At 39.4% G+C, this 26517-nt stretch overlaps 1 protein-coding gene across 1 annotated transcript in view; it reads left to right on the forward strand.

The window, feature by feature from the left end:
* Window positions 1-26517, forward strand: part of ZFYVE9 (zinc finger FYVE-type containing 9) — a 91754-nt gene that overhangs the window by 35096 nt on the left and 30141 nt on the right. Inside the window, 8 exon segments of the mRNA XM_067535533.1 lie at window positions 2996-3100; window positions 3981-4647; window positions 4649-6080; window positions 11979-12078; window positions 21732-21908; window positions 22458-22627; window positions 23402-23525; window positions 25491-25613. Coding sequence (XP_067391634.1) covers window positions 3031-3100; window positions 3981-4647; window positions 4649-6080; window positions 11979-12078; window positions 21732-21908; window positions 22458-22627; window positions 23402-23525; window positions 25491-25613 — 2863 coding nt within the window. The 5' untranslated portion in view covers window positions 2996-3030.

Genomic DNA, 26517 nt, shown 5'->3' on the forward strand with positions numbered 1-26517 from the left:
ATTATGGCTTGCAGATATTTAGGTATAGCAAGGGTGGGGGGGCCACAAAGGAGCAGATGTAGCTCTCTGATTCTGGGATTTGTTCTGTGCTGGCCCTGAAGTACTTTAGAGCAGCCTAAAGTACACTGCTGGCTATAGCCCCCAAAGGAACCATCTGCCAGTAGGAAATACTTGGAATGCAGTAGCATCCTGTCTGTGTTCCCCCCATCTCAGGTAACTGCCATGTTGGGAGTTGGTATAGGAGCCAGCTACACTAGCTCAATATACCATTGGGGACTTCCCCGTGCCAGGTAAGATCAGCTGCTCTCTAGACCTTTTGGATTGAATCAGTGAATCTGGTCCCTGTTTTTTTAAAATGAGCTTGTGATGAGTCCTAATACTGTTCATAACTTCAAAACTACTGAACTGATTTTCTTTAAAAAGGATTTGTTTTGTATATGTCACCGAGACTTAAAAATCAGACATTTCCTGTGGCACCTTATGCTCAAATACATTTGTTATTCTTTAAGGGGCCACGGGGTTGTCACCATTTTGCTAAAAACAGACTAACACGGCTACCCCTCTGGAACCCATGATATTATATTCTATTGTTTGTAATCAGAGGCCATGTTAAGGCATAAACACAAGGAGGAAAAGTTAAGGTTGAGCTTAAAAACAGTCATTTTGCATTTCCTCGCATTTGAATGCTTTTCACCCTTAATGTTGCATTATTGCTGGTTGACCTGCTAATGTTTTTAAACACAACTGTCTTTGTCCACACAAAAGGAAAAATCCTGTTTAACACTGTGCTCATTAAAACGTGTTAGTCAATATGTTTTCTAACATTATGCATTTTCCCAGTATAAAGAAGTTCGGGCACATGGTTAAGGTAAAGCGTATCTTCAGATTGCAACCCTGCTGTAACTAATTCCCTGATTCAGTTGTATCTGTAGTATGGACAGACCCTAAACCTTACAGCTAGTTGTTCTTCATTAAGCCAAAGTCTAACTCTTAGGCATTATGGATATGTCTACACTGCAATTAGACACCTGCGACTGGCCCATGCCAACTGGCTTGGGCTCGCAGGGTGCGGGCTAAGGGGCTGTTTAACTGCGATGTAGACATTTGGATGTGGGCTGCATAGACATTCCCTGCGTGTTTCTCCCCTCTTCACACAGTGTTGAAAACCAGTCCTGAGAAGAATAAGGCCACTTCTCTTCCCTATTGTTTCAGATGATTTTCATGGAACAGGTCAAATCAGGAGCCCTGTATACAATTGGCGTGCTATGGCATGCATTCTAACAGTGAAAATGTCTGTGTGCTAGCAAATTAAATGTTTTCAGAACACAATCAGGATGTTGGTGCTGGCAACCATTGTTAGCAAAATGTTCGTACTCCTTGTGCTGTCAGAGCTAAAGTGTCACTTGACTGGTTATGTTAAATTGCAGAAAAATCCTTTCTGATTCAGTTTATCTATTTCTACCATGTTGTTTTCCTATCCAACCAGAGATTTATCTTTTAATGGGGATGTTTGCCTTAAGTTATGTTGTTGGGGATCACTAGAATTCAAATACTACTCAACACTTGTCAGAGCATTTCACATTTATTCATAACAACACCTCTGAGAGGAAGGGAGCTAAGTAATTAAGTACTATCTGTATTTTATATATGGGAAAACAGAGGCATGGAGAGATTAAATTATGTGTCCAGTGCCATATAGCTAGTCAGTGGCAGAATGAGACTAAAATCCTGAATTTAAGACTGTCAGTTGAGCGCCTTATTCACTAGATGGTGTTACTTTACCATTGTTCCATAGTCTATGTATTGAATGTGGGAGTTCTCACATGTACAGCAGACATGGTGGCAATTCAGTATTACAAAAATCCTCTCATACTGATGCTTACCATTGAAAGCTAGTCTCACCACTATGATGGTCTTCTGCGTTAGGCACATTGAGGCAATATGGCGAAGATATCTGAAGCTTATAACAGGTTAAATGTTTAGCTTACCAGCTTTGATAGTTCCACTTAAATGTGGGGGTTAACTTATTCCTTGAATTTGAAATGTTAAGGTCCTTGAAATATCTAGTGTGCTACCAGTAATAAGTTAGGTTGGTAAAAAGTATGATTCTAATGTGATTTTTGATTTATTGATAATGTGCTGAAAAATATCTCCACTTATCAGTTAAGATGGAAATGCTGTCAAAAACTAAGGGTGGAAGATTCCTTCTCTTAAATTTATCACTGTATTGTAGTGGGAAAAATCTGAAGATTTGGAACATGGAAAAAAAGAGTACTTCCTTCTTGCCACCCCTACAGAAAAATCTCCTGCTCCCATTTAGATTTTGTGAAGCATTGTATTTATGCATCTCTGAAAAGACATTCTTTCCAGTAAATTAAAAATGCACTTGAATAAATAGAGTCTTGCATATAATGCCTTGTAAGTGGTATGGTATGGAATGAAGTGTACTTTGAAATGACTTACATTTGCAGACTCAAATTGCTTAGTATTCTTTCAATTCATCTGGTTAGAATAGTTTCAGTTGCTCTGACAGCCAGCATATGAAAAAGAAACTTCTTTCAAAGGTTAACAATATTGTAGCTTCAACCACCTGACCCACATCAACAAATTGTACATTTAAATTTGCCCCATCAATACGCTGGTTTTTAGTATTTTACATTTCAAATGTGCTCTGAGGTAGTTAATTATTTAAAAAAAATAATCTGGACTTGTCTTAAAATTTAAAGCATATATGTTTTGATATTATTCGTAAGGTTTGAAGGCTGCCAAGCTTAAAAACAAAATCCTAATTTACCTTGATGGGGAAAAAGTTAATTCAAATGCAGAAATAATTTGGATCATCAGAAAAAGCTCTCAATTTGTGTATGCAATATGTTAAATTGACCTACCTTTTGAATATGTTGAGGGAACTTTCTCCCGATAAATCAAGGGAGTGGATAATTTATTGCTAACTGAATCTTGGATACCTGTTGGTAATCTGGTCTCTGTTTGACAGGTTCAGACAAGGAACTGGGTGGTATTTTCTGACAAATGGAGAACTATTTCCAAGCAGAGGCATATAACCTCGATAAGGTTTTAGATGAATTTGAACAAAATGAAGGTGAGTGACTTTTTTGTAAAAAGGTTGTAGAAGCCTGTGTTTGACATTACACCGAGAATACCAGAGGTGGGGCAGAGTAGTGTGACACCCTTTTAATTTTCATGAGTTGCAAACTGATCTCATAACTTGCAAAGCCATCTGTGAATTTTACATGGTTTTCCTTCGCAGAGGACAGCATCTCATAATCAGTTTCCATTTACCTCTATCATCAGTGGTGGTGCGCTTTATATTTAACTGTTGATGTAGAAAACTTTTAAAGGGATATTGTCAGAATTTTACCTTTTGTTAAAGTAAAGGGTTTTATAAACCCAAGAGAAGTAGAAATATTGATGTGACTTGTTTTTAACAATTCAATGAAAACAGTTATTTAAAAAATTTTCTGCAGTATTGGGAAAACCAAGCACCCTGGCAAAAATGTCACTGCACGTAAATCATAGAGTGAAGATGATCATATTCTAAGTGTAAAATCTCTGTGTGCTCTAATTTCCTCCCTCCTACTGTGGAGGCAACTGAGGATTTTTTGCGTGTTGTGCCTCTTCCCCCTTTCTACATAGTGTATCAATCAATCAATTTAGAATTGCCTGTTCAGACTAGAACTGGTCAACTGACTGGTAGTATAGTCCTAAAGATCTTCTTTTCCAGAAACTCTGTGCAATTACATCATTAGATGTTGATTTTGGATACCTAAGTATTAGCAAGTGGTCTTTTGCTATTGTACCCATATTCAGACATCTATGCATTTCTGGTTCAGGAGTAGTTTTGTTACATAAAAGGATTGCAGGAACCACAGATGGTAAACTATCTTATAAAGTAGAGCAAGGGGAGTGTATCACTGTAATGGATTATAATGTAGTCATTATTTAAACTATTAATTTTTCAGATGATGCCGTTTCACCTGCATTATTGGGTGCAAAGTGGAATCAGATTCTAGATCCCCCTTCTCATCGGCTCCCATGTAATCCAGCTCTGTCCAGTGTGAATGAAGCTACAATTCCTAATGAGTGTCAACAGAGATTGAAGTCTTTCTCCCTGGCTCATTCAATCACCAGCTCGACAGGAGGAGAGGGGGACCATTGTGCTAATGGAATGGATCTTAGTGTAAACCCAGAGACCCCAACTGCGTGGATTGATGATCAGGCAACAGCAGATGATCATTTAATGAAGAGAAATAGTAATCAGGATGATCAGTGTAATGCTGTGGAAACAGGAGAAAAGAAATGTGGAAATACAGCCTGCTTGCCAGAAGAGAAGAATGTTCTTGTAGTGGCAGTCATGCATAACTGCGACAGAAGGACTCCACAAAGTGTCAATTTGTTGGATTGTAAAAATTACAGCACTCAGTCCTTAATGGACACTGTTAGCTTTACACTGGATAATGAAAACCAACAAAGTGATCAGTTTGGTGTTACTGTAAATGGGTCCACTGAAAAAGATACAGATACGGAAAAGCAAGAAGTACAGTTAAATCGGCTGTATACTGAGGCTGACTCTGTTAGCCATTTGATTAATACATCGTCTGATAGTCTGTCCAATGCATGCCCCCCCTCGATTAAAGGATGATTTTAATATGAATAGAGACTCTCTGTTCTCAGAGTCTACAATTGCAGGGATTAATGCAGTAACCTTATTGCAGAGACATGTTGAGGATACTGTTAAAACACAAGAGAGTTGTGCATCAATTGAGGATTTTACTAGCAAAGCCATTACTCAAAGAGAAGATCTGGAAGCTAAAAATTCTTCTCCTAGTTCAAGTAATGGAAGCTTCATCATAGAGGAAACTGTAGAGGAACAAACATCTCAACTGTATCAATCTGGGCTACCTGTGCACTCTGAAACTTGTCAGCCTAATGTGTCTGAAAGTGGCAATTACAGTGAACATTTTGCTTCTGAGGATGTTAGGGCTGTGGAAAGTGAAGTTGGTGAATGTGACAAAATTCTCAGCACAACTGAATTGTTCAATGTGGCAGAGTGTTTCCCTGAATCTCAGGAGATGACTAATTGGGAATTGACTAAGCTGAATGAGATGAATAATAAGCAAATTCATGGAGAGAATGAAAGACTTTTACAGATGAAAGAGCCTGAGGAGGCTTGTAGTAATAGTGGAAAAGGTGGAGATGGGATAATGGAGGCAGGCGTAGACATAAAGGGGATTTATATAGATGAGCTTGAAGGGTCCAGTCTCTCTGATGTTATGGGTACATCAGCAGCAAGCTCTCTATCTAATGGTTGTGATTCCTATGGAATGCAGAACCCAACTGTTGCTCATATTCCAAAGACTTTACCCTCCAAGGAAGACTCAGTGACAGAGGAAAAGGAGATAGAGGAGAGCAAGTCAGAATGTTACACTAATGTTTATGAACAGAGAGGAAATGAGGCCACCGATAGGAGTGGTCTCATTTTAAATAGCACTGGTGACCAAAAGAAGAAAAATTATTTACATAATCTCTGCAGTCAGATACCATCTGTGCAAGGGCAAACATCACCAAAAGCAGTAACTAACCTGCCACCTATCAGTGTTCCATTTGGTGGTGCAAGACCCAAACAACCTACAAATCTTAAACTGCAAATTCCAAAGCCATTATCGGACCATTTACAAAATGACCTTGTTCCTCCAAACTGTGGAGGTAATATTAAAAATAAAAATGATGTCTTTGGTAAGGCAAAAATAGGGGAAACTTTGGCAGCAGATATGTTTCCTGATGAGACGTCATTAAATGCCTCTATTGCTGATACCACTGGGGAACATTTAGAAGAATATGAATCTGTGGTCTCTAGTAGTCCGTGCCTTGCAGTAGCCCCAGATAGTCCAGATAATGATCTCAGAGCTGGTCAGTTTGGAGCTCCCACCAGAAAGCCATTTACTACTTTAGGTGAGGTGGCTCCAGTTTGGGTTCCAGATTCTCAAGCACCAAACTGCATGAAATGTGAGGCCAGATTTACATTCACCAAAAGGAGGCATCATTGCAGAGCTTGTGGGAAGGTAAGTTCATGTTCAATGTCAAAGCCTTGTGTTCCCTTATTTGTGCTGCACCAAAAATAAATAAATAAAAATCAGGTGACCACACAAGCTGCTGGCTACTGTTGCTTCTGACATCTGTCTAAAGGACAGTGGCACACTCCATTTGATTTGATTAGTTTCTTTTTAAAAAATCCCTAGACTCTCACCTATTCTTCATTGTTCACATTACTTTAATAGAGAATAACTATTGGTTATTCATGATGGTAAAAATGATTATCCTTTAAAAGCAGCTTGTTAGTTGATTGTTGCCATTAACAGATATTGGATTCATGTAGGACTGCTATAAAATAGCTAAGTGCAAGAGACTAGTTTTTCAGAAATCACTGTATCAATAATTTCCATTAATGACAGTGAACCTTGCTGACGGGGATTGGAAGTGAGCTATTGAATTGCCAGTTTTTCTGGTTAATATAGCTGACTATCTGCATTCTTTTATGTCCCCTTTACTTGTTTTGTACATGCTATTTACGGTACTTACAAAAATCCTTGCTTTTGAAAAAGTGTATTGAATATAATAAGCGTCTCTGAAATTTGATGGATAGATGGGCTTTGATATGCTTATTAAGAGAAGTTGTGTAGGAAATTCAATTAAAAGTAATTTTAATTGTATGAGAAATGTTTCTTTGAATATTATGACTGTTTATTTCTTAGTAAGAACTTATTTTTATGTACACACCATATAAATTAGATAGGGCCGCATTAGTTTAAATGCAAATATGCCATTTTTGTGATAAAACAGCTCACAAAATATTTGTAAATATTTTATTGCTGAAATATAAGTAAATGGCACACATCACTGGAAATAGAAATCTGTAAAACTAATTGATCAGATTGTTCAAAATTAATTAAAAAAAATACTAAGCTGGTAGCTATTCATGAATTACTTCAAAAATAAAATGAAAATGGAATATTAATGCATTTAAAAAATAAACATATTAAAGTTTAGGGCCCAATCCAAAGCTCTGTGAAGTCAACCGAAAGACCCCTAACTTCTCTGTGCTTTGGATCAGATCTTTAGCTGCCAGAATAGCGCAGGGAAGCAAAATGACATGAACCAGAAGACCTAAAGAATCAAATTCAACAAACACAGATTTATATTTGTCTACTCCAGGAAAGAGACTTGCAGAAAACACTAAGTGTCCCATATAGCTCTCTAGGTTTGACATTTCTGTCTGAACAACTAAAATACATAACATTGAATCTGTTCTCCTGGCAATTGTCCCAATTAAGTGAAAGGACTATTCATCAAATTAGCAGGTAAGTGGGTTGTGTTCACATTCATATTATTGCATTTATACCATGTTCTCTTGATTTCAAGACGATGAAAAATTAACAGTTCTAATTGGCTAAGCACTCATTTGGAATAAACACACACTCTTACAAATACCAAATAATATTTAAATCCACCAATATTAGAATATGCAATAAATTATTGAAGTAAGTCATAAATAGTCCCACAGTCTACTTGTACCATACAGTATAAATCCCTAAATTTAGTGCATCTTTCAATTATTAATGTATTTTAAATGCCCAATCCTATTCCTATGAAAAGCAATGAGAGTTTTGTAATCCATGTCAGTGGAAACAGGATTAGGCCTCTCATCAGTATTTGATCCTGTCACTTATTTAAAGGATCACCGTCAAGTAGCTAGACCATACTTCAGTTTTTTGTGAGGTTTACCAAATGATTACACGCTCACGGGGGTGTTCTGTTTTAAAGAAAAGCAGCTATTTGGTTTGAACTAAATCATTTTCCTTGAAACCCAAGTTTTAGAAGTGGTATTGGTGCATTTTGGTCCCTCCTGTTCTCTGCCTATGGCACACAGTAATTGTCTTCTGAAATCTGTAATACTTTGATATAATTCTGATTGCTGGGTTTGGTATGTGGTGGCTGAGTGGTATTTAGTGGTTTGTGATGTACAGGAAGTTAGACTAGATGATTTGGTGGTCCCTTATAGCCTTAAACTCTGAGGCTAGTTTACTGTTGCTGGATGAAAAACAAAGTGAAAATGACTGAAAGATAAACAAATACATAGTTAAATAGATAGCATGAAGGTAAAAAATAATGTAGATTTTTAAAATCTAAGATATTCTTAGTAAAATGGCTAAAGATTTTTAAAAAAAAAATCTGAATTTAACACAAGTTTCCCTTAAAATTAACCATTGGGGGCAAAAAGTCTTATAAATTCTAAGAATAAAAACTGCATTTAAAAATAGTTGGATGGCACCTGGAGAAAGCGTCACTGTTTTAATTTGTGTAGTAATTGACAAAATCAGTGAGCGCCACTGAACATCAGAGGAGATGGCAGAAATTAAATATGCATATCTACCAAGCTATGTTTTAAACTTAAGAACCTAAAAAGTGATTATATATTTTAGGGGAAATTATTGATTTTACTTGTTTATATTTTCTATATGTATTTTTCATTGTCATCTGTAGTGGTCACCTGTGATATCCTGGTGTAGGACAAGTGGAGTATTTGTATGAGTATGTGACAGTTCTGTTGTGTAAGCAAACTAGTGAGTCTCCTTGCACTAAAATGTAAAACAAAAACAAACAAAAAAACCTTTTAACAGCATTGTGCAAACTTGCTGCATTTAGACAAGCTGCCACTTTCTATTATGTGAGATACTAATTACTTGACAGCTGCTTTCAGATATATATTTCTGAAAAACAGGAAAGCATACTTCAGTTTCACCTTAAATGTTTATATTTGATTATATACAACACCTGCACACCACCTACTACAAAGTTACAGATGCCAATGAGAGCAGGTGTTAAAGTTTTGTCATTCTATTTATTTCTGTTTGGTATTTAGATCATAGAAATCATTGTGCTTGAAAAGCTTTGTTAAATGCAGAATGTAACCTTCTTTAAAGGGTCCTGAATTAGAAATTAATTAGTTTAGTCCTTTGGTTTGTGGTTGAGGAGACATTGATTTTTTCATGTTTGGTAATTGTCCTCCTCGTTTATATCTGAACTGAATTTTGTAATGGATATGCTTCCCAGAGAATTTAAATGAAGCAGAATATCTCAAAATAAATTAGTCCAAAAACAATGCAGGTAATATTGCTTAAAAAGCTGTTAAAGTGGATTAAAATGTAAAAACAGATACTGAGAATGATCTCTCTCTCTCTTTCTCTCTCTCTCTCTCTCTCTCCATATATCAATGACTTTTAATTTGTTGAAAAATATTTTACATGGGAAAATAAATTATAATTCTTCCATAGATATGAAACATTTAAATAATATTTATATGGTCAAGTTTTGCTTATAAATATGTGAAATAAAACACAAGTTTCAGTAAATTGACATCATTAGAAAAAGAAATGTTACAATTTACACATCATTAGATGAGATCATCCTGGTGATAGAATTGTTATTCCAGTTCTCATCGATATGTTAAAATCTTGTCTCAGGCTTTGGTCTCATCACATACAAACTACAACAGAGTTAAAGGATCTATTGACAAAATGGCTGCCCTTCGTTACAACATGGCCAGAAGTTTTAATGCACACTGGACCAAACTATGTCCTCTTAACTTGCTTAGGAGGTAGTTAGACACTACTGTGTTTAACTGTTAGAACAGAGTACTCTGACTCACGTGTAGTGTAGACTGGGCTTTGTATGTAGTTTTAAAATGTGCAAGATTTAGAAATGTTGCAGTTGGGGTAGGAAAAAGTATAGGATTACATGAAGGTCTATTAAGATTAAAAGAAAGATACACTGTTAATTATTAGTCTTTAAGGTGCCACAGAACTCTCCTTGTTTTGCTAAAAACAGACTAACATGGCTACCCCTTTGGAACTGTGAATTATGCCTATGAAAACCAAATAAGATTGAAATCTAAAATTCTGACTTGACATCAGAGAGAGATTATAGCATAGTGGCTGATGTGTCTAAATTTCGTATGCTTTGTGCTGTTTTTCTGCATGAAACATCCACTCACTCATCAGTGGCTTCATATGCCACCTGAACAAAAACTCTCGGACACATAGGGGAAAACGTTGACTTCTGATTTAAATACAAATTGTAAACCTTAAGATACACTGGTTAGAATTTTGTATACACTAGAGGATTTGGGCATTACAGGCAACATTGCATTGCCACATCTGTCAAGTACCTCATGTCTACATACAAATACTTGCAGTGGTGCACAGGCATTGCCGTGATTGTTACAATTGCCCTTTCTTGGAGCAAGACTCCCCACTGTAGAATGCTGCCGAGGGTCACTGAGCTATTAGTCCTGGTGCAAGTGGGAAGTACTGGCAGTGCAGCTGCAGCATTCTAGTTGGTCCTTCCAGCACCAGTCACACAATGTTCCTCTTTAGCAACCAGCGTGGTGTGGAATGATTCTTATACTCCTGATTACTTTCTTGCTGCAGATTCAATAATTTTGAGCATATGAGTTTTCTCTTTTATAAATGCAATGCAGTGATCATAAGGCTTTTCTTGTTTGAAAATATGTAATACTGATATCTAATTTTACAAAATTTCTTGCTATTTTATATATTGAAAAATACTAATGTATACATTTTGGTCCTGCACCAAACAGTGGATTACTGTTGCCAATTTGGGAAGGACTTGTGAGAACTGTGGAATAGGTATCATAATACACTGATACTGCAGGGATTGATAGGTGCCCTGTCCATACACAGTACTTAATAGATGGCCAGGGTGACTGGTGAGGGGACACTGCACTGTTACAAATTACAGTGGTTCATTTGAATTATTGAGAGTTGCCACTGTGTAGTTCTGAAGTGTAGAGACAAAATGGCTGTCCTCTCTTCTCAAATGTATCTCTAGAGCCCTTCAAATATGCGGGTATCTCTAGAACCCTGCAAATCTACAGTTGCAGATGTGGAGATCTGCAGACGAATGTGGATCTAAATTTTATATCTAGAGCCCTGCATATCTGTGTTTATCTGCTTTATATCTGCGGACCATGTTTGCGGATTGTGGATCTGATGCAGATACATATTTTGTACCTGCACAGGGCTCTGTGTATCTCACAATTCCCCCTCCCCCCGCCCACCCAGTTTTGGCTTTGATTTAAAAGTCGGTGATTCTCAACCCAGGGGTACCTCTAGGGGTATGCAGAGGATTTCCAGGGGGTACATCAACTCATCTAGATATTTGCCTAGTTTTAGAACAGGCTACATAAAAAGCACAAACGAAGTCAGTACATTTTAGTGTATGAAATTTTAGTTTGCAAGTACAATATTTATATTCCAATCAATTTATTTAATAATTATATGGTAAAAATGAGAAAGTAACCATTTTTTCAGTAATATTGTGCTGAGACACTTTTGTATTTTTATGTCTGATTTTGTAAGCAAGTAGTTTTTAAGTGAGATGAAACTTGGGGTATGCAAGACAGATCAGACTCCTGAAAGCAGTACAGTAGTATGGAAAGGTTGAGAACCTGATTTAAGTGATCAGAAAAACTGCTTGAGCACTTTCCCAGTGTTGTGTTTTAAGCATGATTCATTCCTGAGAGCTGAAACATGGCCACTAGTAATTCTCAAACCCTTCATTCACTGAGGGATTGCATATGTGATTTTCCTGACCCGTTAGCCATTATCTCAAACCTGTGTTTTTAAATTACTCCTGGGGGGTGAGGGGGAGGAGGGGAGGTTGTGTACATTTGTATTGTTGCAGTTAGTGCTACCCCCATAGAATTAAATGAGACTGATACTAGGTTATGTGATCTTAATCAATTTCACTGTGCTGCTGTTGGAGGATTATTGATAATTTTCCACCTTCTAATGCTTTACAGATATTCAGTGTCTGAATTCATCTACTGTTACCATGAAACATTGAGTGATTCAGTATGGTTTTTTTTTCTTTTGCTCCAGGTTTTTTGTGCAGCATGCTGCAGTCTGAAATGCAAGTTGCTGTACATGGACAGAAAAGAAGCCAGAGTGTGTGTAATCTGCCATTCAGTACTAATGAACGGTAAGTAGAAAGACGGATTAAATGCAAAGCTGGCTTAGTATTGGTCAGTGGCTGCTGTTGTTTGCCTAGCCAATTGAAAACACTGTTCTTACTGGCAAATATTTAAAAAGCAAAGGCTCTAGAGAAATCAACTTGCAATCCTGGAGAGACTTAGGGACTTTTGTGCCATATGTAATTAGTGAAATGTAAAAGCAGGTAAGGTTGCAGAAAGATTGAAAGCTTATTTTCTAAGGTAACATGCATGGATTTCAGAAAACTTGTTTTATATGGAAGAAAATATGGAAGCTTGCTCTGCTTGTTTTTTTAACAAATGGCTGACGTGTTACACTCTGATACAGGAGACCAAAGGGAAGAAACCCACATTTGTGTCCCTTCCTAGACATATAGGGAAATTATTAAAGTAATCTTAGTCCACAAGAGGATGCTGCTTCATTTCCTATTAGCTGACCTATTAAATAACATCACTATTAACTCCTTGATGTCAGAGAAGGAGGCATGGTCTAAAGGAGTGAGTACAGGAAAAGCTCCTCTGTGGCATAGGCACAACTGAACAAATCTTGTGTTCTGATCCTGGCTCCGGGCAAACTACTGGCTAATCAGCAGAACATGAGCTCTGAGGGAGATGCTGGGCCAAAAGGGTTAATGCAATCCTTAGATGTATAAACGGGACTATTGAGTAAAAGGGTGGTGGTTTATATTACCTTTGTATATGACACTGGTGCTACTACAACTGGAATACTGTGTCCAATTCTGGTGTCCATAAGTCAAGAAGAATGTTGAAAAATTGGATGGGGTTCAAAAAACCATGAGAATAATTAAAGGATTGGAAAATATTCCTTATACTGATAGCCTTACTGAACTCAATCAAGTTTATCAAAAAAGATTAAGGAGTGACTTGAGCACAGTCAAAATATGTACATGGGAACAGAAAATGGATAACATAAGGCCCTTCGCTCTAGCAGACAAAGGTATAGCAGGATCCAATGGCTGGAAGTTTAAGCTAGCCAAATTCAGGCTAGAAATAAGATGCAGTTTTTCAACAGTCAGGATGATTAACCATGGCAAGATGTTCCAAACAGTTGTGGTGAATTCTTCAACACTAAACATTTTAGAATCAAGATTGGATATTTTTCTAAAAGAAATGCTGTAGTTTAAACGGGAATTAATTGAAGGAAGTATTATGACCTGTTGTAATGCAGGACAGACTAGATTATTACAGTGATCCCTTCTGGTTTTATAATCTGTCAGTCTCTGAAATTATTTAGGACAGGGTTTTCAGAAATGTTCACGAATTTTAGGATGCCTTGACTTTCATGTGCTCTATTGACACCTCACCTGGAGCTTGATTTTTTTTTTCAGAGGACCTGAATACACCTGCAGGTCCCATTGACTTCAGCTGGAGTTGTGAATGCTCAGCACCTCAGGTGTGGAATTCAAAATTTGTGGACAGATTCCACAGCTGTTAAATGGGAATAATTTTTCTCTATCTTCAGAGGAGTGTTAAAGATTAAATTACTTAATGTTTGTGAAGTGTTTGAAGAAATATAAAGTGCTAAATATCAACATCTTCTACTGTAGACTGTCAGCAGCATGACAAGGAATTGTAGTTTATAGTAACTAGGAATTAAAGGTAGGCACAAATATGACATTGGTTTTTGATGAATTATCAGACACTAGATGAACACAATAAATGGGGGACGAGTCAATGTGGCTTTTGTAAAGGAAATCATGCCTCACCAATCTATTAGAATTCTTTTAGGGGGTCAACAATTGTGGACAAGGGTGATCCAGTTGATAGTGAACTTTCAGAAAGCCCTTGACAAAGTCCCACACCAAAGGCTCTTATGCAAAGTAAGCAGTCATGGGATAAGAGAGCAGGTCATCTCATGGATCAGTAACTGGTTAAAAGATAGGAAACAAAGGATAAGAATAAATGGTCAGTTTTCACAGCTGAATGAGGTAAATAACGGGGTCCCCCAAGGATCTATACCAGAACCAGTGCTGCTCAGTATATTCATAAATGAGCTGCTAAAGGGGGGATAAACAGCAAGGTTGCAAAGTTGGTCGGTGATACAAAATTACTCAATATAATTAAGTCCTAAGATAACTGTGAACAGTTATAAAGGGATTTCATAAAATGGTGTAACTGGGCATGGCACATGAAATTCAGTTTTAAGTGCAAAGCAATGTACATTGAAAAACATAATCCCAACTATACATACAAAATGATGGGGTCCTAATTAGCTGTTATCACTCAAGAAAGAGATCTTGGAGTCATTGTGGATAGTTCTCCAACAATATCTTCTCAATGTGCATCAGCAGACAAAAAAAAGGTAACAGAATGTTAAGAACGATTAGGAAAGGGATAGATAATAAAAGACAGACAGTATCCTAATGCCACTATATAAATCCATGGTACACGCACACCTTGAATACTGAATGCAGTTCTGATTCTTCAGGTAGTGTCCCTATGGGTTCTCCACTATAAGTGTGTCTGCACCACCGTGCTGCTGATTGGAGAACTTTGGTAGCAGTCTGTCCCTACCCCCAACCCTGGTGTGAGGGGGACTCCCTGGACCAGGGTATGCCTGGCTCTCTCGGCTTCAAAAAGTGTCTGAGTGCAAGGAATCTATTCCAGTGACTGATGGGCATTCGCAGTGTGTTCACTGCCTGGGAGAAAAGCACAATTCACACAGGTGTGGTTGGTGCCAGCAACTAAAACCCATGTTGAGGAAAGACAGAAAGTTAAGGCTCAAACTCCTGCTCATGAAGTCGGCTCTTCAACCCCTGGAGTCCTGGCAAGAACTCTAACCACAAGCTTCTACTTTGAAAGCAGATGATCCCAAAGAGACAAGCCACTCACTTAAGGCCGCTAAGAAAAGGTTTTTGAGTCCCTGCAGTGAGCCCTGATTGAGCCAGAAGTGATCGCCGGCTCCATCAGTATCATCGGTACAGATGGTGCTGAAGCCGCCTAATGCTGGTACCCAGGACACGCATGGTACCGAGCTGACAGCAAGTCAGTCTACCCAAAGACCCTATGGGCATGGGCAAAGAAGTACTGGTACTGCAGGGGCATGAAACCATAGAAGATATGACCTGGGGAAGGCTATGGATATTGGCACTACCCCTGGTGTGTGTGGCGCTGATGGACTGTATGGCCAGATCTGCCTCTCTGATTCCATCAGTGAAAGCTTCTTGGCACTGACATTCACCATGATCTGCACCACCAGATATCTAGTGCACAATGGATCTCTCAGTGTCTGACACCCTGGACTCGCCCCTGCTCAATACTGGAGCTCCGACATCAAGTTCTCCCAGAACTTTGGACTCATTGACATCTCCCTGCCACATGCTGCCTTTCTCACCATCGAAGTCGAAAAGCGAGTGAGAGGACTTGGGTTCATATCGCACTTCTTACCTGCCATATGGGATCCAATCTCACTGTGAGCACCAGGCATATCATCTGACCCTCAACTTCCATGGTTTGGTCAACTTGGGTACCAGCCACCAGCCCTCTACCCTGAATGGCCATACTGGGACCCTTGGCAGGCTCAGAGGCAAAAAGCCTCCCAGGCCCCTAGCATGGCATATCAACAGGCAAGGAGGCGCCCTCCTTCAGCTGTGGCTTCAAAACCCCCTAAACAGTCATGGAGGCAGAAGAGGAAGGCATTCCTCAAGCTCATTTCTTGTCCTCACCAGACTAGGTGGTGATGCCCCCTCAGCAATCCAAGGCTGATGATTTTAAATCATTCCAGGACCTACCTCAGAGGATGGCAGAAACTCTGAAGATACAGTTGCAGGAAGTGACAGAGGCTCACCATACTTAGACTCACCACATACTCGCCACAAATTCCATTAGACCATACTCACCACAAATTTGTGGACATTTTACACTCTTCCACCTCTTCCAGGGTTGCCCTCCTTGTTAATGAGGCACTCCTGGACCCTGCCAAAGTCATAAGGCAGACCCCTGCATCCATCCCGCAAACATGCAAGTGGGTGGACAAAAAATATTATGTGCTAATAAAGGACACAGAATTTCTCTTTTCCCACCCACCTCCCAATTCCATCATTGTGGATGTGGTTAATTCTAGGGGCCGCCAGCACCAATCTAAATCCACCATGTATGACTGAGATGGGAAATGTCTGGACCTGTTTTGGCAGGAAGGCATTTTCATTAGCCATTCTCCAGTTCTGTGTAGCAAATTACCAGGCAAAATAGGACTACCAGAATTATATGGAACTCAGTCCCTTTATTCAATAGCTCTCAGACTCTCATAAAGACCAATTCAAGGCCATAATCAAGGAAGGCTAGCTAGTGGCTAAAACGTCTCTTCAGTCTGCATTAGACACAGCAAGTTGTATGATTTCCATGGCCATTATTATAAGATGGGCTTCGTAGCTGCATTAATCTGGCCAGAACGGTAGAATACTATCCTTGCAACCTCATGCTGGAAGACCTCGCCCATCCTTTCGGAGACTACCGTACCCCATTCCGCACCTGGGAATGGATAACATCTGACAAGTGGATACTGGAGATTATCCAGAATGGATATGCCATCCATTTCTCCTCCTTCTCCCCCCTCTCCTCCCGAAACACCCTTCCCTGTCCCTCTTCAGGGACCCTTCTCACGAAAATCTACTCCTTCAAGAGGTAAACCATCGCCTTAGCACAGGAGCTGTAGAACCTGTGCCAGTAGATCTCATGGGCAAAGGCTTCTACTTTTGCTACTCCCTGATACCAAAGAAAAAGGGTCATCGACGGATGCATGCTGTCAGATTGATTTATCTGGTTCGATTGAGTGGCAGTGAAGAATTGATCAATCGATCTGGGAGTCGATCTATTAAAACCATCTCCAGAAAAAGCGTAGCACTGTGTCGACAGGTACACATTTCCCATCAGCGCAGTGCAGCTTGCGTAACTCCCATTGACTGCCGCTGAATTTGCTGGTCAGTGTAGACCAGGCCTTAGACTACCTGTTGGCTTTAAAGAAGTCGGGACTTTTTATTAGTTCGCTGAAGGTTCATCTGGCAGCAGTTGCCAACCTTCCATCAGCAGGTAGAATGATACTCGATCTTCTCCCACCCAACTATGAAGAGGTTTCCTAAGGGCATAGCAAACTTCCCACAACCCAGGCACCGCACTTCTCAATGGGATCTCAACCTAGTGTTAAAAGGACTGACTAGACCACCATTTGAACCCATGGCCACTTGTTCACGAACTCACCTTTCCATGAAGACGGCGTTCCTCATCGCTATCACCTCTGCCAGAAGGATAGGGGAGATAGCGGCTTTGATGGAACATCCTCCTTTTACTGTGTTCTTTCCAGACAAGATCACACTTAAACCACATTGAAAGTTCATTCCCAAAGTGACTTCTGCATTTCACATGACTCAACTTATTCAGCTTCCAGTCTTTTATCCCAAACATCATGAGGATAATAGGGAAGCCATCCTCCACATGCTAGATGTGAGAAGAACTTTGGCCTTCAATTTGGACAGGACAAGGGCTTTCAGGAAAACCCTGAGACTTTTCCTATCCATTACAGATAGGTCAAAAGGCACAGCAATCTCAGCTCAGAGACTCTCTAAATGGGTCTCCAGCTTATTAAGCTCTGTTACCAATTGTGTAAGGTAGCTCCCCCATCTTCACTATGCATGCATTCTACAAAGGTAGTCTCCTTGTCTGTTGCCTTCTCCAAGGGTATCCCTATATCAGAAATCTGCGGAGAACCTACCTAGGCATCTGTGCATACCTTTGCAGAACACTATGCCATCCTGGGGGATTTGGATGAGGATGCCAAATTTGGTGCCACAGTACTATCATCTGTATCAGATTTGATTCCAAAGTCCTGGCCTCCAGAGGTGGGTACTGCTCTGGAGTCTCCTACAGTGGAGCACTCACAGGGACACTATTTGAAGAGGAAATTACTCACCTTGTGCAGTAACAATGTTTCTTTGAGATATGTGTTCCTAGGGGTGCTCCTCGACCCACCCTCCTCCACTCTACTTCGGAGTTCTAGTAGTTGACTGCAGTAGAGAAGGAACTGAGGAGGGAATACCCATGCATGTTGGTTGGTATCGGGGCAGGTGGGAGCAGCGCATGCTCGGGTGGGACAAATTGCTACCAAAGTTCTCCAAATAGCAGTGCGGGGGCACAGACACACCTACAGTGGAGCACCCATAGGGACACACATCTTGAAGAACCATCGTTACTGCATAAGGTAACATCTTGCCCCTTCTCAAATAAGAGATATTCGAATTGGAAAGGTTACAGAAAAGGCCAGTAAACATGATTAGGGGTATGGAACAGCTTCCATCTGAGGAGAGATTAAGACGATGGGGACTGTTCAGGTTAGAATAGCAATGGCTAAGGGGGCATGTAATAGAGATCTATGAAATCATGAATGAAGTGGGGAAAGTGAATGAGAAAGTGTTATTTACCCCTTCACATATCACAAGAACCATGAAATTAAGCAGCAAGTTTAAAATCAGCATAAGGAAGTACTTATTCATATGATGAAGTCAACCTGTGGAACTCCGTGCCAAGGGCTGTTGCGAAGCCCAAAAGTATAACTTGTGTGGCAAAGTTCTTCCTCTACCTCAGTGGGTCCAGTGCTTCCTTCTAGTGGAAGGTCAGGCAACTGCTTCACCCCTTAATGTTCTTCCACCCTCTAATTGTGGGAGAGGGTAATACAGCCTCTCTAAGATGACCGGTCCCTGCTGGCTCCCAGACCTTTCTCTGGTTCTCACAGGGCCTTACCTCTCCGCTGGGGCTTTTGTCCCGCCAGTGAATGGCTGCTGGGGGGGTGGACCTGGTTCCACCCTCGACTCTGGGCCCCAACCCAGGGATCCTACAAGTAGCAGTCTTGTGCTGTGGCTTCAGGAAAGCTACTGGCTTCCCTGGGTTACTTCTCCGTGCCCGTTGACTTAATGTCTGCACCCTGCTTGGACAGGGGCCCTTCCTGGCCTGCTTGCTAAGGGAGGCTCTTGACCTCTGACAGCCCCACTGGGCGTGGTAGTGCTGAACCAAATGTCCAGTTCTATCTTCCCCTGCTGGCAGAGTCTTTTCCCTCAATCCTCCAGGCCTGGGAAAGGTCCTTTGCCCTCTTTGCGCAGGGTTTTTCCCTCCCCCAGTCTTTGTACCTGCCGGGTTCTCTTCTGCCAGCGTTCTGCTCCTTCTCCTAAACCCTCCTGGCTTCTGACAGTTGTCTTGACTGCTCACACACTCTCTGGTAGCTCACCTCACTCTCACAACTACAGCCACACCCTTTCTCTGAAGGGGGGGCTTTTAACAAGTCCTAAGTGGGGCTTTGATTGGTTCCAGGTGTGTTAATTAACCTGGAGTAACCCCTGCTCAGCCACCAGGGAAAAAGGGACTTGCTGAGTTTGGGGCTGATTGGCCATCTAGCACTCTCCGGGAGCCATCCGGTCAGACCTTGTCACACTGGATTCAAAAAAGAATTAGATAATTTCTTGGAGGATAGGTCCATCAATGGCTATTAGCCAAGATGGTCAGGGATGCTCTGGGTGTCCCTAAGTCTCTGACTCCCAGAATCTGGGAAAGGGGATGGATCAGTCAGTAATTGCCCTGTTCTGTTCATTCCCTCTGAAGCATCTGATGCTAGCTATTGTCCGGGCTAGGTGGAGCATTGGTCTGATCCTGTATGGCCGTTCTTATGACAAAGTTGCTGAGAAATGTTACATTTTGAGATGGAGAAATGAATACATTTCAGGATGTGCAGAACAAGACCAATGAAGTAGGCATGCTTTTGGCCAAAGACCGCTGGTTCCATTTGGTTGTGAGTAGGATTTGTTTTTGTTTTGGAGGAAGAGAAGAACCTGAAAATATTTTTGATGAAACCAAATGTTCTTGTAAAGAGGGTATAACAAAATTGATCAAGTTATAATGATTTCCTTTTAAAAGCTTTTCTGTCCTGTTGCCAGCACTGATATACATTAGTGGTAGACAGTTGTGACACCATGGCTTGTTTTATTATAGGGAAAGCATTGCCTGCATACTAGCATGTACTTACCTTTGGGCCAAATTGTCATCTGTATTTCTGTCCATCCACAGTGCTTTGTAATGATGATTTTCTTTTGCTAGTCAGTTACCCTGTTGCCTGTCAGTTCATTTAACCAGATCTAACATCACCTGATCCACTCAATTTCTTTGCAGTTCCAGATTTTTGTAATTCAGTTCAGCAGGTTAGTTGTCATTCTTTGCACTTGTAAGGATCATACTTTAGATGTAGTTATTTCACTTGGTTGCTGAATTGGATTTTCATGTCACCTATTTTTTGTTTGATAGTGCTCATCCTTAGACAGAATATGTGTTTAATTACAGTTCCTGATGCCATCTTCGCCTGACAGGGTGTTTCTAGTTGATAGCTATTTCTGAACTGACACAGCCTGCCATGAGGTGAAGGAGAGGATTGAAACAAAACTGCTCTGGGTATCCCAAGAAGGGGATCCTAAGGATATCTGGACTCCATATTGACACTGAATTGCTTTTTAAAAATAGTTGAATCTGCCCAACCTTTCTCCTCAAATTGAAATGTCTTAAAGGGCCAAAATCCTTTCACTGGCTTTGCATTGTATTTGTAAGGTGATGTAATAAAGAGCTTTTTTTTTTCCTTTGACATCCTATTTGCTTTTCTGTTGATAAAGATGTTTGTATATATCTTAGTTTATCTAGCACCCTTCATCCCAAAGGAGTCCAAAAGCTTCACAAGTGTTTTTTTTTAATGTGATTGGTTCAAGTACCTATGACTGCTCTGGAGAGACCTCAGAGACCTTGATGAATGTGTTATTTTGAATACATTTATTTGTAACACACCCGTGTGTTTATTTGAAGGTGCAATGTGCTTTGCTGCATATTTGAATCACATGGTTATCTTGTACAGCTGCATACCTTTTTTATATGCTTATATAGATAACCAAATAAATAGCTCAACTGAAATCTAGTTCTGCAGTGTTCTCTGACCAAAAGACAAGAGCTTGTTCTCATTGACATTGTTGACTTAAAAGTTGTGTGTGTGGTATTTAAACTAAAAATCGTGGGGTTTTTTTGGGTTGAGTTAAAAGTTCAGGACATGTCTTTAAATATGCACAGCACACAAACTTCAGTCGTTAGAAAAATAAGATGTTAATATAGACTGGTTTATTCTGGATATAAAGAAATACAATGTATGGTACTTGTTTGTAAAAGTAAATCTGTTGCCTTGGTATTGTGTAGCCTAGATTGTCAAATCCTTGGGGTAAAGAGTGAGGCTTTTGTCTGGTTGTAGAGCACTATGTAACCATATGATATTGTATAAATAAAAATGGTTTTTTCATGTCCTCTAAGGAGGCAACAAAATGACGGACAAGGAACTGAGTACTGTAACACCAAAATGTATAGCTAACAATTTTGGAATATACTGATGTGAGCTGAGATTCTTATCACAGAATACCAATACTTTTTCCATATATTTTGTTCTTTGGTCACAAACTCACTGTGTAAGTTCTCTGTGCTTTAAATCAAAGAAAGAAGAGATTGGCTAGGGCAGGTGGAAAAGCCCAGAGCTACTGTAGGTATGAATTTAACCATCATTGTGGAGCGTTGCATCCTTAAATGTACATTCACATTTCTTGTTTTCTGTTTGCTTTAGCTCAAGCCTGGGAGAACATGATGAGTGCCTCAAGCCAGAGTCCTAATCCTAACAATCCTGCTGAATACTGTTCTACTATCCCTCCCTTGCAGCAAGCTCAGGCCTCAGGAGCCCTGAGCTCTCCACCTCCCACTGTGATGGTACCTGTGGGAGTTTTAAAGCACCCTGGAACAGAAAGTAAGAAAACAAACTCTGATGAAATATTAATGAGTTCCTGGTAACACACCCCTTTCAAATCTTGCAGCTAAGGCCACTTGTCATGTTGTGGATGGGTTAAAGGGAAGGAGAAAGACAGACAGGAAATGTATGTACAAATGTAATTTCCAAACACATGGAGATGATTGTTCAAGTTAGCTGATATTTCTCTAAAGTACTCGATATGTAGGAATTATATCAGAGAGTCTTATATGCAACAAAGTGTGTTTTTCCTTGTATTGATTAAGTAGTTATATCTCATTTTCTTAGTATCTGTGCAAAATTCCCTAAACTATCTTACCACTTGTTCCTCCCATCTCTACTGTGCGATATAATACTACCACTCATTGACCCTGGTGCCCTTCCACCACCATTTGAATTTGTATTCAATATTTGCCTAATACTGTTAATATGGCTTCATCACATCCCTGCTGTCATTACTACTTTTTACATTAGAACTAACCACTTTTCTTGAGGTAAGATTCCATTTCATGTTGCTGTGACATTTGGAATTCTTATTTTTCTCTTCAGTGGCTCAACCCAGAGAACAAAGACGTGTTTGGTTTGCTGATGGGATATTACCAAATGGAGAAGTTGCTGATGCAGCAAAATTGACAGTGGCTGGGACAACGCCTACAGGAACCCTAGCAGTATCACATGATCCAACCAAGCCTGTGACCAACAACACTTTATCAGTAGAGGTGAGGAAATATTGTGCTGTTTACTGTTCAGAACAGCATGGTCATGTTGGTCCTGGATGGTGCATTCGGTTCTCTGGCAATTTAAAGGAGACTGATACATGAAGTCTGTTGATTTAAGATTTTCTTAAATGCTGAATTCATGCTGATTTTGAGGTTTGCAGAGTGCTGAAACTGGCTATATATTTTGGTATGAACCCTGGAATTGCATATACTATTATGCATTAGCAACTACTAGCTCTAATCAAGTATCAGGTCCCTACTTTGCAAGTTTTCCAAGATTTGGGTATACAGCCTGCCTATAGGCATAAAGGATGTTTGTTTAACACATTTCTTAATAAAGTTGAGTCGCAAGCAATAAGGGTCTAGAAACAATGAGTTTTTCATAGCATTAAGGGAGAAGAACATTTTGTTTGACACATGTTCTCATTAAAAACAGATTTATGCTTGAAAACACAGGTATAATCTACCAGTATTTAAAGTACTGCAGCAAATGTGAGTGGAATCAAGAGAGATTTTGCACAAAGGGCAGGAAGGCTGGTATAACCATAGCTGCGTTGTTTCTATTTTGTTTGTGCATGTATTTATAGAGAGAGGAGGTGCTGGATCTGTCTAAGTCTGTGTCAGTGTCATGTACCAAAGGTTAACTTGTACTGCGGATAATTCTATAGAGTGGATATGGTTCTTGCACCTACATCTAGCAATCTAAGGCTGAAGTCTGCCCAGCTCTTGCTTTTTAAAAAAATGCTGCCCTTTCTTATTGTTTCCTTTTTGTAGACGGATAACACTTCTGCATTATTGGGTAGTATAACTCAGGTTGGCAGTCCAGTTGGCAGTGCGATGAACCTGATCCCTGAAGATGGGCTTCCTCCAATTCTGATCTCCACTGGAGTAAAAGGAGGTAAGAGTGGAAGGAGTAAACGGACAGCTCTTTGTGGCATTTATTGGTGGCACTTTAACAGTTCAGGCTACCACATATAGTTAGAAAGTGGGATCCTGGATATAACTTAGTATTCATCATTAATATCTCTAACATGTGGTTAACTGACTTGACACTAGACAATGACTCCTTACAAGCACCTGTAGAAAACATTGTTCTGACACTGAAATTACTATTAAAAATAAAATATGAGGCAAAAAAGAAAATTAAATTGAGTCCAGAAGCATGTGCTAATTTCCTCATTAATCATACTGTGGGGAACATTCAGCACAGAGATACATATTAATTAACCATATAAATATTAATTTTTCCACCCTCTGAAATTTTCTTGGAACTTCTAATTGGATGAAAGTATCCCATAATACATAATTTCATGACATCATAAATACCATTGGTTGTGATGAGACTTCTGATTCTAATACTTGAGTATCTTAAGTGAACCAGGAAGTTCTTAGAGCATTAGCATGTATTTCTAGCCTTATGTCACTTTTGTTTTGTAGTTCCTCTTTAAAATCTGTGGTAAATTCAGTATATTTCTAATTAAATAAGAAGTAACTTTAACTGGAATTTTGTTTTAAAAAAAAATAAGCATCCTTTCATTTTCAAAAACAGTCTGCCCCATCCTATTTTAGCTATTTATGAAGCTGCCTAATTATTTGAATCTCCATAATAAAGAAACTAGTAACCTAGCCTTACTTAATTAAACTGCAGCATACTTTTCAGCACTCAGGCCAAATCTCTCAATTTCACATTGATATCTTCACATAAATCTTACTTTGTGTATTCTTAAATTAATTCAAATGTCATCATACCTAGTTTTACTTACATTTTAACCACCAATTGGACATTTTAATCACATTTACAAATATTTCAAATATACTTTTCCACATTAGTGAGGTGAACTTTCGCTCTAGAAGTTTATCGGTGGCAGAAAAACAAACAGCCTTCCAAATTTCCCTGATTTCTTTATAATGCCACATTGCCGACATATAGGCAGGAGCACAGATTACTTCACTAGTTTGGGTGTTGATATTTAAACACTCAGTTCATATGGATCTAATCAAGGAAAGTGTCTATTGTTTCAGTATCTTACTGAGTACATTTCACTCACAGGATCTGAACCTTTGTCTAGTTTCTTGTATGTTTTTGTAAAATGTATTTTCACATGACACTCCCTCCTGTGCTGTTGTACTGTAGGCTGTTGCACTTAGATTGTAAACTCTTTGGGGCAGGAGGCTGTCTGTTACTGAAGCTTCTAGGTGTTAGCACAATATAAGCTCCTAGGTGCTAGCACAATATGAATATGAACAGTATTAACTTTTTTTATGCATTGACGTAGTCTACACTAAAACCGGTTTCTAAAAGCAAGTCAGAAGTTTGATTTTTTTCAACTTGCTATAGCTATTGATACAAATTAGTTGATAAAAATTAAGGCTGGAATTTTCAAAGGGGCCTGTAGGAGTGAGGTACCCAAATCCTATTGAAATTTGAAAACCCCTGCCTAAAAAGAAGTATCAGAACAAAATACATTTAAAAAAATAGTCAGGTAAAATGTTAGTGAATCAAACTTTATGCATTAGAGTGATGTCGTTGCTTAGCTGATTACATTGTTGAGTAAAAGCAACAGGAGTCTTGTAGCACCTTAAAGACTAATAAATTTCTGCGAGCATAAGCTTTCATGGGCTGCAACCCACTTTGTCAGATGCATGAAATGGAAATCACAGATAGGAGATGTGTCTATACATCCAAGGGTAAGAAACAACAATGGGGAGGGCAAGTGCTAACAAAGTCAATTCAGTTAGAGTAGATGAGGCCTATTCACAACCGTTGATTAGAAGGTGAGAATGTGTGAACAGTGACAATTACTTCTTGTGAGTAGTTTACTGTACAAATAAGCAAATAACTTCTATGCGTTCTTTCTTATAGACTATGCTGTAGAAGAAAGACCTTCTCAGATCTCTGTGATGCAGCAGCTGGAAGATGGCAGCCCTGACCCTCTTGTATTTGTTTTAAATGCAAATTTGCTGTCCATGGTTAAAATTGTGAATTGTAAGTTATTTTTTATTTAATAAGAGGGGGGCAAAAAGATGGTATACACACTCCTGGTTGAATACATAGCATTTGATATTTACCACCCACAACCTGTGAATGGAAGTAAAATGCGTGGAAGTAAAATGTACTAAATACTTTTATTTCTATTAAATTATACAATGCACCTACCCCTTTGTTCTAGGTTCGATTAATCCAGTTTGTATTTTTGTATAAAACTATCTGTACATGTGCCTGGAGCATTCTACATACCCATCCAACCCAAATGGGCTAACTATTATTTACCCATCCTCCCCTCATTGTTAACCCATTTGAGCCCTCCTCATATCCTGGGAAAACAGATCAATCTTTCAAGGATGCTCTGAAAATCAGCAGGACTTTGGCTCTGTCAGACCAACGGGAGAAGTGATTCCAGGGTCAGGCAGCCTTTGCTGAAAACACCTTGTCTCTCAGATCATCTTGTTTGTATTATGGAGGGGGTATGGATAGGAGGCTTTAGTTTGTGTCTTAGTTGGTCTTTGCTTTTTATTTTAAAATAAAAGCAGGATCACAAAATGCTTATACAAAAGATAAAAAAAAATGCACTTTTAAAAATGTGCGCTGGTTTTGCTATTCTCAACGTCTTAGTCAACAGCAACATGTTCATATTTCTTGAAACGTGGCCTACATCCCCCTTTCCCAAACTTCAAAGCAGTGTAATGGCCCAGTGGATCATGCTATGCACCAGCCACTGGTCATCTCTCTGATTCCTCCACCCTCATCCACATTCCACACCTATATTGGAATACAGACACCTATTGTAGAGATCTGTTCAACTGTGTGCAGGCAATGAGTGCATGTTAATGGGGTCTCTATAGCTTTGGCATCCCTATGTTGCAGTCCCAGAGTTTTTAATAAGCTATTG

The sequence above is a fragment of the Emydura macquarii genome, unplaced genomic scaffold (genome assembly GCF_026122565.2).
Source record: "Emydura macquarii macquarii isolate MOO-44397 ecotype Brisbane River unplaced genomic scaffold, CSIRO-AGI_Emac_v2 contig_3506, whole genome shotgun sequence".
In the NCBI taxonomy this organism is placed as follows: domain Eukaryota; kingdom Metazoa; phylum Chordata; order Testudines; family Chelidae; genus Emydura; species Emydura macquarii.